Source organism: Podarcis liolepis (genome assembly GCF_965112155.1).
Source record: "Podarcis liolepis genome assembly, chromosome: 11".
NCBI classification, from domain to species: Eukaryota; Metazoa; Chordata; class Lepidosauria; order Squamata; family Lacertidae; genus Podarcis; species Podarcis liolepis.
This window is the reverse complement of record NC_139565.1, coordinates 3,906,945-3,925,420: the sequence shown is the minus strand read 5'-3', so window position 1 is coordinate 3,925,420 and position 18,476 is coordinate 3,906,945. Positions and strand designations below refer to the sequence as shown.

Sequence of the window (18,476 nt, the reverse complement as noted above, 5' to 3'; positions counted from 1 at the left end):
GCATCCTAACTTGTAAAAAATTTGACAAATTTCTTGATCTATGGGTAGTTGCCTAGAAGGAAGGGAGATACAAGCACCTAACATGGTGCTGTTCAAGCAAATTCCAGTTAGATTGAGATTTTTTTTTAACAAAAATTGTTATTGGTTTTTCCATGTATACATCCTCTAACAATATTTCTCCAAAATTTTTCCATATTTCCCCCCTTCCTGCCCTGGACTTCCCTCATATTCCCATTTTGCTTTATTTCCATATTACTCAACCTGCGTGTTGTTTCCCAAAATTTTCCCAATATAATCTTACTTTTTGTTATGTTCAATTGTGTTTGTTTATTCAAACCCTGCCAGTAAGTCCAATTCTTTATGTTGTTTCTCCATATATGTTGTAAATGGTTCCCATTCTCTTTTAAAGTCTTTGTTATCCTTTTCATGTAATTCATCTGTTAATTTGAGCTAGACTGAGAATTGAACACGCAGCACCAAACTCATGGTCTGCAATGTGGGGGCAAACTCAGAACAAGTAAGTGCAATTCCCGTCAGCACTATACAGTATGCATGATAAAGTGTAATCTTATCTATATTGTAATCAAATAAGGTTGCACATCTCCGCAGAAGTCACAGTGTTCAGGTATTGCCCTTACAGTGACCAGTAGCAGTCAGTGGGGTGGTGGTGTTTACTCTTATCGCTAGCTTCACCGCAGTGTGATGAGGTGCAAATGCAGCAGCCGGACTGCAACATTCTCGCCCCTCCTCAATTGCAGTGATAGGAGGTCAGATAAGGACCACTGAACTATGGGTCACTATAGAATGTAACTATTGTCTTAAGAGACTCTAATATTACTCATTTATGTTGCATCCTGTTATATACCATAAGCACAGGTTTAATTTACATCTGCATAGCACTGCACATTTCTGCCTTAGCTATCTTATAATCTTACCGTAGTAATACTGCCCTTTCTCATTTCTGGAAGAAAAGGGCAGGCTTTCACCTTTATATCTTTAACAGCAGCTGTCATTTTATACATTTCAGGGCCGTATTTCATGGAGACTTCACACTGTGCTGTAGCCACCAGTGCAGGAGCATCACTTCTTGTTAAATCGGCCACAAACACAATCTCAGGATTTTTAACGACGACATTTATTTCCATTGTGGATACCGGTTGTACAGAAACTAAAAATGCAACATTTAGTACAATTAATCCAATTTTACTTCACAACCATCAATCCATCTCTAGTCTTTGCTTTTAAGTAAAAATGATGATAGATTCCAGTGTTTCTATTTTAAGAGCGGCCCTGCTGAATCAGACCAAAGGTCTATCTTGTCCAGCATTCTGTTTCCCCCAGTGGCCAAACAAATGCTAGACTATATGGCTTGTTGTCACAGTGAGCGATCAGTTACCATTAAATTTGGAAAGACCCCCCTCTGCCCAGCAGGGGAGGCTGTACAAGGGATTCTCCTCAAGAAGCCCTTACAGAGTTTGCCCTCCCCCTCATTGCAGGAGCATTTCGCCTCTGGTGCCTGGATCTTCAACCGGGATGCCAATCAAGATAGAGCACCCATTATAGCTGTCCATTATTCTATTTGGTACCCCCCAAATCAAGATCAACCTCTCAAGGTCCCATTACTTTGAGACACTGAATTTCCTGCAGCTGCGTAGGACCTTTGTTGAACTAAGGTTCCAACAGATGCCCTCAGCATATTTATGTCAGGGAAGAATTAGAGGTTTTCAGTTTATCAGAGGGAGAAAGCATTCCCCAAGGGGGGGAGGAGAGCAGTGAATCTAATAGAAGGGAGCAAGAGGAACAACAGGGAGGGACCGGTTGTTCACAGGAAAGGCAAGGGTTCAGTTCTAGCTCAGATTCGGAGGAGGGGAGATACAGGCCAGCTCTAGCCAGGAGGTTAGAGAAAAGAGCGGGAAAGCGAAGGGAAAGGCGCCTTCGCCATTTTGAGAGTGGCTGGTCATGGGGAAGCAGAGCTCAGAAGGTATCTGAAAGAAGTGACTCTGAGGAAGAATAGTTAAGAACTGTTTATAAGAATGTTTTGTTAATACGCAATAAAAAGTTTTATAAAAGAACAAGAAGCGTTTGTGTGGTGGTCTGAAGAGGACAACGACCAGTCCTGACAGAATACCTTCTGCTCTGCGCCTCTTCACTATAAGTAAAGAAGGAGAAGCCAAAATGGATGGAGCTGTGGCGCCAGTTGGGCAAGGAGAAACCCCCGCGCTCCAGCTAACATTACAGGACTTATGGCAACAGAACTTACAGTTGAAAAGTCAAGTCGACGTACTATCGGCAGCACTGGGAGAACATAGAACCATGCTGCAATCGACGTGTGGAGATAGAGTGAGTAAAACATTTACTGTACGTCCGCGTAGCTTCAAGGGAGAAAGCTCTGAATACATGGCTTTCAAGACAGAAATTTCTTACATAATTGAGATAAAGGATAAAGAATTTCAATCTGAGCAAGAGAAGGTTGCTTATGTGATTAATTTCTTGGAAGGGAGGGCTAAGGACTGTGTTATACCCCTCATATCTCGGAGGGATGTCGCCCTAGGAAATCTACAAATTTTTCTGCAGTATCTAGACACAATTTTCTTAGACCCTGCGCATGAAACAACCACAGCTAGGCAGCTGTTGAGAATGAGACAAGGAAAAGACACTGTGGGAGTTTATTGGTCCAACTTTAGTTTGCTGGTGCAGAAATTAAAATGGGATCTGAATTCCCCAACAGTTGCAGCCCTTTTTAGGGAAGGACTGAATAATGAGATTTTAGACCAATTGGCCCAAATGCCAGAACCTAGTTCCTTGGACTCTCTGGTCCGAACGTGCCTGCAATTGAGCCTACGCGTGGAACGGAGGGCTAGTGAAAAGAAGGAACAATGGAGACCACGGTGACGGGAAAATAATATCGAAAGTACAGAGAGCAGAGCGGGCAACGTGACAGGACGAGAGCGGCCAGAGCCCATGGAATTAGGAGCAGCCAGACCCCTCCCAGTTACTACCTCTTCCAGGGTAAGAGGAAATGCAGGGAAAGGAAGAGATGCAAGGCGTTGCTTTGTCTGTGGAAAACCAGGGCATCTAGCACGACAATGTCACAATCGTAAAGGATGGGAGTCTCTATCTGGAGCAGACATGAGACACGACAATTGCCCAGAGGAACTGCATCAGGGAAACGAATGTCCCCGGCTGGAAATGGGAGCTTGCAGCCAGGTGGAGAAGCAATAGAAGGCTCTCACGCGGAACCACCTATCCCAGGGCTAACGGTGAAGGTGCAACTACAACTACCCAATGGACACAGCGTCCAGGTAGAGGCGTTGTTAGACTCAGGAGCGTCAGCAGATTTCATAGACCAGAAATTGGTACAGGAACACAAAATCGCTTTGTTACCTTTGAGTTCCCCACTGTGAGTGAAAACAATCGACGGCAGACCGCTACTTTCAGGAGAAGTGACTTATGAGACTCCACCAATGAGAATGGATATGGGTCATCACTCAGAGACCAGGGCATTTCATGTGACCAAACTAGCTGGGCACCCAATGGTGCTGGGCATGAGTTGGCTCAATCGTCATAATCCGGTAATTGCCTGGCATCAAAGATCTTTGGTTTTTGGTTCGATATATTGTATGACACATTGTTTGGGGCAAAAGGGAAAAATCTCGGTGGAAGTAATGGGAACAGAGGTAGAAGGGAAGTTGATGGGGAATGAAAGTGAGATTCCATCACAATATATGGCTTATCAGGATGTTTTTTGTGAAAAAGAAGCAGATAAACTTCCACCACATAGGCCCTATGATTGCAAGATAGATCTAGTCCCTGGGGCACAGTTGCCACCAAGCAAGATATATGCCATGTCGGAAGTAGAATCTGCAGCATTGAGGGAGTTCCTGCAAAAGAATTTGCAGAGAGGTTTTATTAGAGAGTCTACGGCCTCTGGGGGTGCTCCTGTCTTTTTTGTCAAAAAGAAAGGTGAGGAAGGGGCACCAAGATTAGTATGTGACTTCAGAATCCTTAACAGTCAAATGAAGCCTCGTGTGTGCCCACTGCCACGTATAGATGACCTCTTAGAGAGAGTAAGGTCAGCCAAAGTCTTTACCAAGCTTGATCTACGAGGAGCATATAATCTGATAAGGGTCAGAGAAGGGGATGAGTGGAAAACCAGTTTTTGTACTAAGTATGGTGCATTTGAATTCTTGGTAATGCCTTTTGGCTTGCAAAATGGCTCAGGGGTATTTCAAACCTTCATCAATCACGTCTTAGCAGGTATACTGGATCAGTTCTGTGTCTCTTATTTAGATGACCTCTTAATATATAGTGAAAGTATGGAGGAACACGTAAAACATGTCACACAGGTGTTAGAGAGATTGAGGACCAACAGGTTATATGTGAAGTTAGAGAAGTGTAAATTCCACACACAAAAGGTGGAGTTCCTGGGATATTGCATTTCCCACAAAGGGGTGCACATGGACCCCAGTAAAGTTCAGGCAGTGGTGGAATGGGAGGCACCTAAAACTAAGAAAGATCTACAGAGGTTTTTAGGATTTGCTAATTTCTATCGTAAATTCATAGGTAATTACTCCAAAATCACAGCGCCACTAACTGATTGTCTAAGAGGCAAGGGGCCATTCAGATGGACTGAGGAAGCACAGAAGGCCTTTGATAAATTAAAGGTGGTGTTTGCTTCAGAAAAATATCTTATGCACCTAGATCCAAGTAAGCGTATAAAGGTAGAAACTGATGCCTCTGACAGGGCTATTGGGGCCATTCTGCTGCAACAGGACAAGGAAGGGGACTGGAGACCCTGTGCATTCTACTCTAGAAAATTAAATCAATCAGAACAAAACTACACCATATTTGATAAGGAACTTTTAGCTGTGCACGCTGCCTTTAAAGTGTGGAGACATTTTTTGGAAGGGGCATCACATCAGGTGGTGGTACAAACAGATCATAAGAATTTAGAGTATTGGAGAACTGCTAGACAGCTAAACCAAAGGCAAATTAGGTGGGCAGAGTTTTTTGCTGGGTTTAATTTTAGGATTGAGTACATACCTGGGCATCAAAACATTCGTGCAGACGCGCTATCGCGCAAACCTGAGTATATGGAAGGGGAAGCACCTCCCAAGTTGCGAGAAATGCTGAGATCGGATCAGTGGGGGTGTGCAGCCGTAGTAGTGGACGGCAGGGAATTCCAGCAATTGACAGTAACAGATGAGTTTGCACAAAAGAAAATGGAGGAACTGAGAAAAGGTAAAGGGGAAGAGGAAGGTTTCAAAGAAAAAGATGGATTGTTGTACAGGAGAGGGGTGCTGTATGTACCTGCAGGTGAATTAAGAGGTAAAGTGTTGAGGCAACATCATGATAACCCGACTGCAGGACATTTTGGTAGAGAAAAGACCCTGTATCAGATCACACGGCAGTTCTGGTGGCCAAAGTTGAGGGAGGAAGTAACACAATATGTAAGAGGTTGTGAAGTATGTCAACGAGCCAAGGCACCCAGAGCAGCTCCCGCAGGGTTGTTGCAACCTATGCCCACGCCGGGAAGGCCTTGGGATGTGGTGTCTATGGATTTTATAACGGATCTACCGTCATCGCACAGGCAAACAGTGATCTTTGTAGTGGTTGACATGCTAACCAAGATGGCACATTTCATACCATGTACCAAAATTCCGACCGCACAGGAAACTGCAAAGATGTTTTTAGATAATATTTTTAGGTTGCATGGTATGCCATCACAAATCATTTCAGATAGAGGGGCCCAATTTACATCACAATTTTGGAAGAGGTTAATGCAGTTACTAGATGTGGAGCTAAGCCTCACGTCAGCGAGACACCCGCAAACCAATGGGGAAGCTGAAAGAACGAATGCAACACTACAACAATATCTGAGGTGTTATGCTGGTTATCAGCAGAGCGGGTGGTTAGAGAAGTTGAGTCTAGCAGAGTTTGCGTATAATAATGCAATGCATGTGTTTACGGGCAGAGCCCCATTTGTGGCAAACTATGGCTTGCACCCAAGGGCATTCCCAGGTCAAGAGGAGCAGTTAGCAGTACCAGCAGCAGAACAAATGATAGAGGAGTTGAGGTGCATGCATGAGATATTGAAAGAGGATTTGGAAGAAGCTAAAGAGGCTTACAAAAAAGCTGCAGATAGGCACCGGCGAGTTGGGGAAGAAATCCAAGTAGGGAGCTGGGTATGGCTGTCTACCAAGGGACTACCAATACGAGGGAAGTGTAAAAAGCTAGAACCAAGGAGATTGGGACCTTTCCAAGTAAAGGCTCAAATTAACCCAGTCGCTTTCAAGCTTCATTTGCCTGAAAATATGAGAATACACCCTGTATTTCATAGATCTTTATTGTCAGTGTTTGTACCAGCACATAAGTATCAAATCTCAAGGGAACCACCTCCTTTCCCCACCATAATGGGGGAAGAAGAGACCGAAGTGGAAGAGATATTAGACTCGAGAATAAGTAGGAGGAAATTACAGTATTTGGTTGCATGGGAAGGGTTAGATGAGTCTGAGAACTCATGGGAACCAGCAGAAAAAATTAACGTTCCGGAATTGCAGCGAGAATTTCATAGAAAATATCCCCACAAGCCAAAACCCCAGAACTGGCATCTTCAAGAAATTTTTGAAGAGACAGATAGCGAGGAAGAGGAGTTCATAGGGTTCGGTCCTCCAGAAACAGAGGAGAGCGAGGAGGAGGAAGGGGGGCTTAGGGGAGGGGGTGATGTCAGGGAAGAATTAGAGGTTTTCAGTTTATCAGAGGGAGAAAGCATTCCCCAAGGGGGGGAGGAGAGCAGTGAATCTAATAGAAGGGAGCAAGAGGAACAACAGGGAGGGACCGGCTGTTCCCAGGAAAGGCAAGGGTTCAGTTCTAGCTCAGATTCGGAGGAGGGGAGATACAGGCCAGCTCTAGCCAGGAGGTTAGAAAAAAGAGCGGGAAAGCGAAGGGAAAGGCGCCTTCGCCATTTTGAGAGTGGCTGGTCATGGAGAAGCAGAGCTCAGAAGGTATCTGAAAGAAGTGACTCTGAGGAATAATAGTTAAGAACTGTTTATAAGAATGTTTTGTTAATACGCAATAAAAAGTTTTATAAAAGAACAAGAAGCGTTTGTGTGGTGATCTGAAGAGGACAACGACCAGTCCTGACAATTTAGAGGGGAGATACCTGGGAATTCCCTATATGGAACGCGAATGCATTTATGGATGCAATCAGTTCAAGGATATCATGCATTACCTGCTGATGTGCTCCTTATATACAATGCCCAGGTAAAATTCTTAATCATCTATTCTTAATTGCTTCTCAGGCCGACCCCCCCATGAAGTGACAGTCGAACTCTTAGCTGAAAAAGATCTTCAAATTACACATTTGGTAGCCAAATTTGCTCTGGCAGCTAAGAAGCTCCGTTCTAGATGTGCTAATGCTTCCTAATTTGAAAACCTTATGCTGTAAACTTTTACAGGTCATGTTGTGTGATTCCAGAGGAAAGCCTTGTTCTTATCCTCTGCTGTACATTGTAAAGGCCTCTGGCTATACACAATACCCTGATATTCTATTCTACTAGCCTTTACTGGCTTAGAATAAAATGGATTTACTAATGTGAAATAAAGACTTGTTTTGCTTTAGTTTTCACCATGACAACCACAGATTGGGATTCCAATGCTATGCAGAGGTAAGCCCCACTGGATACAATGGGGTTACTTTCTGGAAAGCAAGTAAAAGTCATCCTTCCTGATTTAATATGCTGTATACACACAGAGAAATTACAAAAGTCTACTAATTTGTTCTCAGACAGCTGGGAGGAAAACAACATTTTTTCCAAAGCCATACTGTCAGGATAAACTACAGCACCACAACAGATTTGTTTTTATCAAACAAAATACTGTTTTTTTCTAATTATTCTGAAACTACATAGAGGGAAAGAAGTTTGGAATCCAGGGAGGGAAAAAGGAGCACATGAACAGAGAGAAAGGAACACTAATGGGATAGAAGAATGGGTCAGCTTCAGGTGTCAGTTGCCAAATAAGATGTGGTTAGACTATATAGTCAGAAACTCACTCTAAATTCAATTCAATTTAAATTAACTATCACATAATTTAGCTATAAAAAGCGAGTTAAGCTTTAATTTAGCAGTAAAAGACCAGTCCTTTGATGATAGAATCATAGAACTGTAGAGTTGGAAGAGACCCAAAGGATCATTTATTCTAACCCCCTGAAATGGAGAAATTACAGCTACGGAATCCCTGACAGATGGCCATCCATCCTCTGATTAAAATCCTCCAATGAAGGAGAGTCCACCACTTTCTGAGGCAGTCTGTTTCACTGTTGAACAACTCTTACCGTCAGAAAGTTCCTCCAAATGTTTAAGATCGTTCTCACTATTAAGATGTATATCTCATATTATTTTTATCATACATAAGCCTTGTGGTACTTCAAAAATAAAGACTTAGGTTTTCCTCCAAGATAGATAAAATGTAAAAGTAGAAATACATGAAAATAAAAGGGTTGGGGTGTCATGTAGTGACTTTAACATATACCAAGTTATAACCGAAGGGAGAAATTCAGATAGACGGTGATTCTATTAGGAAAGACAGAAAAGTAACATTTAAGCCCGCATCTACAGTTGTGGAATACTCTTCCAGCAGAGATTTGGCAGACATCCTTGCTTTTGACTTTCATGTGTCCCTTGAAGACCTTTTCATGCTAACAGGCAGGGCTTTTTTTCCCCAGTTGGAACTCATGAGAACTCAGTTCTGGCTCCTCTCAGGTAGGCTCCATTGCCATGCTAAGAGAACGAGGGAGGCATTCATGATGAGTTCCAGCACCTCTTTTTCTAGAAAAATAGCATTGCTAACAGGCCTTTGCAGCTGTTTAAATTGATCAGCTAGTCACTTTAATGATTATGTGTTTTGTTTTTAGTAGTGTTTTAGGTTTTACTGTTGTACACCGCCCTAATATTTATGATATGGCAGTACAGAAATACTTATAATTAAATAGGTTTTCAGTCTACACCCGCAGTGTCCTGGTACTGATCACTTACCTTGTTCCTTCACAGCCAAAGTTTGCTTGAAGTTTTTCTGTGCAGCAGCACTTTCAGCAGTAGCATTTAGAAATACATCCGCAACAGTAAGAAGAAATTCTATGCTAGCACAAACATATGTCTCATTAACAAATGTGTCAAGAACAGTGTTGCCATCTCTCGCCTGCTTATAAGATATATCCATCATGACTTTCTTTTCAGATTCACGCTTCATTTCTACCATTCTGAAAGAGAAGTTAGTAGAGCAAATACTATAATTAGAAAAGCATTACATTGCCCAAGTGTTCTTAATGACAATAACCACTTTGGCACTAATAAGTGCTGGAAGTTTGCATTCAGCTCAGTTTCTGAGAGGGGTTTGCATGGGTTAATACAGATAAGAGGAGGGGATCTCCAGATTCCCAGACTACCCCTGTAAGTTTATTGCTATGCTGACTTCTCTCTCTCTCTCTGATGTTTAGATGGATAAATCTTAGGTTGCATCCAGGTTACAACTTCCTGCTCCTCCTCAAATTCCTTCTCTGAACCTAGAGGTGAAAGGAATTTATCTTCTGAGAACAAAGGGGCAAGCATGGCTTCTTTTGTTTCTTTTGTATATAGCTAGCTTCAACTAGACAGTACAGAACTCCTTCCCTATCAAGAATGTACTTCCTTTAATAAACATAAGATGTTTTATTTTATACCAAGTCTCAGTCAAAATACCTTTCAGCTAAAGGTGTGCTCCAAGCAAAACTTCAATTAACTAAAGTTAATTTCAGTTGCTGCATACAAACTCTATATACTAACAATATGAAAGTGGGTATGTATTTTATGTACTATCACTATAGTGTCATAAACTAGAATTTAGTATTCTTTTATTTGTTGTTGTTTTTATTTAATAAAATAAAATTGAGGAAAAACCAACCTTGGTGTAGCATTCTGGACTGTCTGTCGTTTATCATCTAAAGTGCAGTTTGTTAATTTGACTGAGGCATTCATTGACCCATCTGACAACATTTTGACAGCAGCTGATATTAACAACAGTTTAAATTCTGCAAGTTTCAAATGACCATCTCGTTCACCCTGATTTGTAGGCTGCTTTGAAAAGAAAATGCATAGTTTAATGCATGATATAAAGAAAATGTTTCTGCAAAAATACAAATTCTGTTACTGCAATCAGATCAAAATTTAATTAGTAAATCATATAATGTTGGACTGAAAGAATTGCAACCAGAAGGAGTTTACTTAGAAATGCTGTTTCACAAACTTTTGTGCAAGTCATTTGCACAACATATATGCCGTTGTACCAAAGTATACCCATGGCTTCTTGTTCATACAATGGCTTCTTGTTCATACAATGGAGCAAAGGCTCCATTTGAAAATAAACATTAATGGCCAGGACTTATGAAGAAAATCCTAATGAAAAGTTCCCTATTGGGATATGCTTGCTTTTGTCACAATATAAAAAAACCTGCTAGTTTTAAAACACTTCAATACTCTGTTCATTTTTATTTTTACTGGGACTGTGCCCCTGCTATCCTACCTGCTGCCATTCCCTCCATAGTGACCATTTAGCTTGTATTCTGGTGTATTAACAAGAGTGCTGTAATGTTGACCAAGGGCAGGCGCCAAGGCACCACCTGTCTCCTTGATCCTTGCTCATCCCGGCTCATAAAAATGAGGCAGGCAGGACTGAGCAATGGGCACCATGGGGTGGTGAATGCTTCCCTCTGCAAGGGAGCCTTCCTGGACCCCCTTAAATAAGTGGTTATTAAACCAATTATTGCCTAGTCTCAAATCTTCCATTCCTGAGCAAAGTGATTGAGTGGGTGGACGCTTAACAACTCCAGGCATTCCTGGAGGATGTGGACCATTTGGACCTCTTCCAATTGAGATTCAGGCCAAAAGAACTGAACTACTCATTTCATGCAAGGTATTCCCAGTAACCCCAAATTTTATTTCTGCTCAATTGGCAGCATCTAGCTGCCACTTTAGTACAAACCTATAAAATATTATTTTCCAAGTTTGAAGGTGTAGTTGTTTCCTCCCATATCTCTAGCCAGTTGCAGAAAATCTGGGTCCAACCCACCAAGTTTATTTTATAGAAAATTATGTTTTCTTTACCTGGTTGGAATTTGGACTGTACAAAACTAGAGTCAGGGAATCAATCTGGAAGTCCAGTTTCAGTACTGTTTTAGTCTTAACTGAGGAACGTGCTTCTACAACAGCAGATGTCACTATTCTTACTCCAGCTATAAACATTAGGAACATAAGACACAATTATAATTACCATAATAAGAAAAAAGAAAAAGTTATAGTCTCTAATGCACTGCATTTTGAAAGAGAAGAAATGTAACTAGATGAATGTAAATAAAACAATTTTGCCATCAATGACCATCACCGGAGCAATAAGTTTGCCAGACTGACAGTTATGAAACACTCTGCTTAACACATGGTTATTCAGTTAACTGATTTTGTATAGGCTATACGGTTCTTAAGGTTGTTTTCCTTACACACAACAGGTCCAGCCCATACTGGACTCAGGTGGATTTAGTTCCCCCTGATCTTGAAGGAACTTTTAAGCAGCCCATTTCTGGAAGCATGTTTTGCCAAGCTAGATAAATAAGAAATACACAGCACCCACCCACAAGCAAAACATGTGAACATGGCAGAAAGCTTTGGCACATATAGTATGTGGCCCTGGGTCTAGGATAACAGACTGGAGACACACCCTTCAGATAACCCCAAGGGACCCTGACATACTGGACCCAGCAGGGATGCTCCAAAGATGACCAGAACCAATAGGGAGGGTTATCTAAGAGGAAGAACATTCTGCAGTATTTGCTTCCCAAATGCCACTTCATCAGATGTACACAAAAACATTTTATAATGGTGAGTAAACATACTAGGTTTAGTCCATGCAATAGCCCTACAAACCTAATAAAGAAGAGAGTGAATGGAAAAGGCCACAGCTGCTGCAACTGCTTTATTGTAATTCCATGGTAAAAAGGTCACAAATGATTTAGTTTGACTGAAGGGACAAGTCTGGAAAATATAGATTTTTAAAAAGATTCCATGACATTGATGTGGTGGATAGAGGAAGGGCAAAAGATAGGAAGGATGAGCTCCTCTTGGTGATGGAAAGAAGAACTGACCTTTCGGATGAAGGAAGGTACCTCAACACTACTCAGGTTTGAGAAAGGTGTGCAGGTGTTTTGCCACAAACAGAGCATTCAACTCAGACATACTCCTTTGCAGATGTCACTGCCATGAGGAACCAAAACTTAAACCATGTACAGAAGAACTGATAGAGAAGGAGCATCCATGGCAAAGAATGAGAATGAAAATTTTGGAATAATTCCATATTGGTCTATAGGAGTAAAAAGGTTAGCAAGTGATGATGCCCACCAATCTGCATACTTTTTTGTGAAGTATAGTTATAAGGGTTTGGGTACTTCAAACAGCTGTTTTGAGAAGTGCTTTAAGGCAGCTTCCTTGGTTCCAAGTGGGAGCGCTGCTTTTCCTGCAAGCAAGTGAGCAGCAGGGGAGGGGAGGGTGGGGAGACTCTTCCCATCCTGCTGCTTCCACTTGCCTGCTTGCAAAAAAGCATATGAACTGTGCTTGTAAAAAGCACATTAACTTCAACTCATCTGCTGGTTAGTGGGCATTAAATCCTGATGCCTTGGCTGTGTAATCCTGTTCTCTGCTGGGAGCAGGACACATAGCCAATGCAGGATTAAACCCTGTCCTCCTGCCCATCAGTTGACATCACCAGTGATGTCAGCTGATAGATAGGTGGGTGTGCAAGCTGAACTGGAACCCCTGGTGCACCAAGACTGGCCCATAAGATGGAGGTTCCTCACTCCTTATCTAGGACATCATCAAGGCATAAGTGTTGAATGAACAAAGGTAGAAGCAGCACAAGATGCCCTTATGGCTAAGACCACTGCCTCATGGGCCCACCATAACCCAACACCTGCCTTACCTTCAGTCAAAGCACAAAACTGGGCTTGAATTAATTATTAAATTCAATCATTTATGGAAAACCAATCTTATTAAATCAATTACAGGAAATAAATCATTTCAAGAAGAAATTACTCTGGGGAAATCAACTGAAGAAATTACAGCAGGAAAATTAATTAAGCTATCAACCAGCAAGTATTAGCAAGAGGAAACAATCACAGACTAAACTGAAGTGATGGCTCCAGGAAGGGGGGGGGGGGGAATCCCTTCCCACAAAAGGAGGCAAACACACACAAGCCACACAAAACAAATCACCTGTCCTGAGCACACACAACTAACAGAAAAATAACACAAGCAAAATCAGAAATGATGGAAAAATGACCAAGCTACTGCCTTGCACAATAACTCAGTAACATAATTGAGGTGGCTTCCTGGAATGGACTAGTTAGAAGTTCCTGAGATGAGAGTATGTTCCTGCCTTTGAGCACTAGGGAGAGGTAAACACACCTGTGCCCAGGGTGTCAGCATGAGAGAAAGAATGTTTGGATCATTAAAAAGGAAGTAAACAATGGATTTCAAAAGAAACTGTCCAAGATGAATGTGAGCAGGCTTCTATATATGAAATATAATACAGGTCTGTCAAAATATAGCAAAAGTGGTGTAACTCTCCATGACGTACCAATTGTAGATGATACTGCTCACCAACCCATTTACAGAATTTTGTCTATGAATTAAATAGTAAAACTATGTAGATCAAGACCCAATGTTGCAAGTGAGTTTTATGTAAGATATTCATTTAAATTCACTCAAAACAAAAAATTATAGTTCATGTAACTATTAAATTAAATTAATAACTTCTATAGGAAAGAGATAATTGAACTGTAGCTTAAGCTTTAAAACACATACCTCCAGAATGCTGGGAAACACTTGCTGTTCCACTATGGATGCTTAGTACATCTTTTTTTTCCGGTACAGGAGGTGGAGGGCCAGAGCTATCCCCTAAATTTTCATTCAGTGTTCTCAAGATAGTTGTTATATCATCCTGACTCAGAATCAGCTTTGAAAAGAAGTTGATTACTCTTAATTGCAGGTAGTATATATATTACTGTATTAAATGTTACAGGTCCTCTAGAATCAAAAGGTTTTTCCATGTAATAAGAATTATAAATTCATTTTAAGTTTAATAATAATAATAATAATAGCAACAACAACATGTATAAGGAGCACCAGCTGCAGACAAGGAGGGCAGAACAGCGTCAGTAGTGCTGCATTTGCAGGAACAGGGATAGAGCAGGGTAGTGACCACTGGGGTGGCAGCACCCTGCAGCTGCCAGGCATGCGTGTGCACTTGCGCGTCGCCACCAACCGAGGGCTCCAACATCACCATCCTGCCCTGGCAAATGCACCTCTGCCACCACTTCATGCATTGCTACTGCACTGGAGTGGGGGGGGGAATCAAAATTTATTCCATGTTTACATTCAAATGCTTGTGCAGAGAGAATATTTATTGAATACATAGCAAACTTCAAAATAATAGAAAATTTGAAATTCAGGCTCTGCCTCTCCTCATTTCTTGGACTGTTCAAACTATACTTTGCCCTCAAAAGTGAAGGGGTGGGGCAGCGGCACCAGGAGCAGATCTTGGGCTCATGTACTCCCTTCCCTGTCCATGGATAAAACTGAAACGGAGTATTGATTTGAATATTTTATCTCTATGGCTCATTTTCCCTGCAATAAAAGGATTAAGGGAGGAAAGAATACAAATATGAAGCACACTTTCCACTTCCAATCTCTCCTTGTAGAATCTGGGACCAAGAATAAGCAAACATTGAAAGATGCACTAATTATTTATTTTGTACTATATACAGAAGTGGTCTGGAAGACCTAATATTTTTGCTTATTTAAATTTGTACCATATATGGAAACCTTGTTTATTTACTATATTTATAATCCACCCTTCACCCAAAGTTCCCGGGGGAACATTAAAACATATACAGCAAACATGAATTCCATGTAAACAAACAAAAAAACCAAAAACAGGAGCAATAAAAATACAATCCAATACGCCTAAACCTACCACAAATGCCTGGATGACAAAACAACAATGTTCATTAAGCAGTTAACAAATCCTGATGACCTTTGAGTTGTATTCAAATGTTCTGTTCTATAAACAGATGGAAGAGACTCCTTACATTCACAGAAAGTAACATCTGCAGCAAATCACAAACTATATATATGCTGCTAAATCATAAGATACAAGAAATATTGGGATATATGAAATGACAGGGGTCAAACCTGCATTTAATTCCTATTAATATTGACAATAGTTGCAAGAATATACATCTTTGCAACTAAGAACTTACATTCATTGGCTTGAGACGTCCAAATATTTTAATGTCAGGAATTTCATGATACCAGAGAGCGGCTAAATTGCGTTCAACACTAACTTCAAGATTTAATGGTTGCAGCAGCTGTATTTCATTTTGCAATAAACCACTTATACAACTTGATCTGTAAATAAAAATGAAAAAACAGTCACAATCCAATTAAGGTTTCTCTTCAACCAGGTGTTTGGCTGATTGACATTCTATGGCCATTTATATGTGTCTGGGGGAAAGGGGTTATTGGTTTGTTTTGCTTTTGCTTTATTTTGGATTTTGTGTTTTCATGTTGTTTTATCATTTTGTGAACCTCCCTGTGATCTTCGGGTGAAGGGTGGAATAACAACAACAACAACAACAACAACAACAACATTCACAAGGCTGCATTCAAGTTTAATTGCTTTTTAATTATTATTATTTTCTGTTCTTAGACAGTTTCCATTTTAGCTGAAAGCTGCCTTGTGCCTGTTATATTATATATTATATAATATAAATATGAATATGAATATAAATATAAATATAAAAATTTAAGACTGAAATATCTGCAAATGGGCTCAGGATTGCAGCTTTGATGAAATACTTCATTTAAATGTTTTGTACCTGTGTAAACATCCAACAATATACTCTGTGTAGGACAATGCTGGATATTCATTTGGAGTAGGTATATTTTTTATTGATTTGTTTGATTATTGAAAATTCTATCCCATCTTTCAAACAGAAACACAGAGTGGTTTTCAGTACTAAATCTACAAGTACATGAAACCACTGAATGGCGTCATCTGGCGCTTTGGAGTGTGCTGCCATTAGCATCTTGATGATGCACTGATCTATTTCTCCTTTTAATCTTCTGCAAGTGAGATGGACGTGCTGATAGCACAAGGAAAATCAGATTACGGGTGTGTGCAATGCACAGATGCAATATGATAGTGATGCCTGGTCCCAATTAGCAATGTTGCATTTGTATTTTGAACTAGGTGTACTTCCAAGTTTCTTTAAAAGCAAACCCAAGCATAAAGCATTACTGTGGTCTTACCCTGAGGTAAGAACCTGGATAATTAAGGCTAGGCTATCTTTGTTCAAAGTGGGTCACAGCTGGTACACTAGCCTGAGTTGGTAAAATGAGCACCTAGTGAAAAAACCAGTTCATGTAACTCCCAGATTACAAATCTGTTACTTCAGGGAAAGAGTAAGCACTACTGAACCACACAGATGAACAACATATCTATAAGCTGCTAGACGGGGGGTCACCTGGACCAAAGTTTGGCAAGAGGGGTCATTTTCCACATTACGCAGGGTTAAGAGGACCAGCAGTGGACTGTATGCTACCGCCGCCCAGGCTGGGTGCATGGGGCATGCAGCCAGAGGACAGGCACGGAGGAAGCCCACTGGGGCCGCACCAGCCCAGCCCTCGCCACTGCTTCAGGGGAATAATAATAATCATTTATTTTTTATACCCCACCCATCTGGGCGTATCCATGGCGTCCTTGCAGCCCTGCACGGCTGGGGTTGGACTATCTAATCCCAACCTTAGAACGTAGCGTGGGAGGTGCACTCGCATGCCAGAGCCCAGTGGAAGAGGGGGGTGCTGCCGCCGCCGCCTCTCCTCCACTTCCACCCCTGGGTTAAGGCCTGACTTGGGAGTGGAGCTGCAGCCATCTGGCAGCACGGGGCCACCATGCAAGGAAGCTGGATCCCAAAGGCCAGGGTGCAGCTTCCCTCCCTGCAGCTCCTGCCTCGATGAGGGAGGCTGTTGTGGGGGTGCTTCACTACACCTCCTCAAAAAAATGTGCCTGGGGCCACAGCCCCCCAGCCTCATCCCTCACAGTATGTCACTGGAGTGGACCACACACATCACTGTAGATTAAATCTAGAACTCTGGTGCTTCTCTTTTCATTGTATGAAGGAAACAAAGGTTTCACACTTTCCTCAATAATGCAACTTACACACTTGGTAGTGCACTTTGGTTTACTTTCACTACTAACAGTACCTTCATACCACATCCAAGCACTAATTAATACTGCTGCCTCATATAAATTAGATAAAAAGGAAAAGAGTTCAGTGTCACTGCACATTGATGACACCTCATCCTAAACCTCCAGATGACCTCAGTTGTCCCATCTAATGGAAGAATCTTCTCTCTTTAAGAACATTAGTTAGCAAAATTAAAACTTTGGTTTGTAAGTAGAACATAGTGTTTACTTAGTACATTTTCTTCAGTTTTGTTACATTTGACAACTTAATTTAGAAGAAATCATTACAAAATCATCTTTATATATTACCTGTACAACTTTAGGTCACTCAGTTTCACATGTATACAATCAAGAATAGGTGGGACACTATATCGTAGTGACGTTTTAATGAGAAGGAATTCATTCTTTATGGTGATCAACCCAAAATCAGCAACTATAACATCAGTAGATATTGCCGACTGTGGGATTATGACAACGGGTGCTTTAATATTAATGTCCAGTGCCATTCTGGAACTTTGTTGAGCCAATTCCTTTACACCAGTAGCTGCTTTCTCAGCAGCTTGAACAGTGGCTTCAGTAATTGCTTCCTTTGCTGTCTGAAAATTGTTTACAAAAGCCTAGAAAAGGGACAGGAAATCAGCAACAGATGAGGATAACAGTCACAAAAATACATCATTTTTGAATCAGTTTGCTCACTATGCATTACAAATTATCTGTGTTGTTCTCTATGTCTGTCTTTCCCTCTTCCACACAGTTGAGCAATAAACATGTTTAGAGTAGAAGAGAAAAAATAAAAAGCATTATATAGTTCCTTGTTACATAGACAAATTAACAAAACATAAAAAGGAAAAAAGGTATCACCATGTGGCAACATTATACAAGGTATTGAAATCTCATGTTTGTCTCAGAGGCTGACTTCAATTTTAGTTTTCTATCACCATAGACCCATTTGATTTAAGTTATAACAAAAGTATTCCTCTTTTTAAACAAAGAATTGTCTAAGCACTGCACAACAACTAGGAAAGCATACTTTCACTGATATTGACATACTTAATTTTAATCCCCAAGGTTTTGCTAGACATCAATGTGGCTCAAATGAATATAAACATCAAGCGTAAATTTGAAAACCCAACTCTAGTTTGAATAAT

The 18,476-nt window shown here is 41.0% G+C and overlaps 1 protein-coding gene across 3 annotated transcripts in view; it reads right to left on the bottom strand.

The window, feature by feature from the left end:
* The window catches only part of VPS13A (vacuolar protein sorting 13 homolog A), a 152,658-nt gene that overhangs the window by 56,661 nt on the left and 77,521 nt on the right, over window positions 1-18,476 (bottom strand). For 2 of the 3 annotated variants that reach the window (XM_083464715.1, XM_083464717.1), the window contains exons 33-39: window positions 17,638-17,945; window positions 15,341-15,488; window positions 13,884-14,034; window positions 11,139-11,266; window positions 9,940-10,112; window positions 9,036-9,259; window positions 936-1,168 (exon numbers count right to left, since the gene is read on the bottom strand). In XM_083464715.1, coding sequence (XP_083320841.1) covers window positions 936-1,168; window positions 9,036-9,259; window positions 9,940-10,112; window positions 11,139-11,266; window positions 13,884-14,034; window positions 15,341-15,488; window positions 17,638-17,945 — 1,365 coding nt within the window. The remainder of the gene's footprint in view (window positions 1-935; window positions 1,169-9,035; window positions 9,260-9,939; window positions 10,113-11,138; window positions 11,267-13,883; window positions 14,035-15,340; window positions 15,489-17,637; window positions 17,946-18,476) is intronic. The other variant, XM_083464716.1, reaches the window with a different exon arrangement.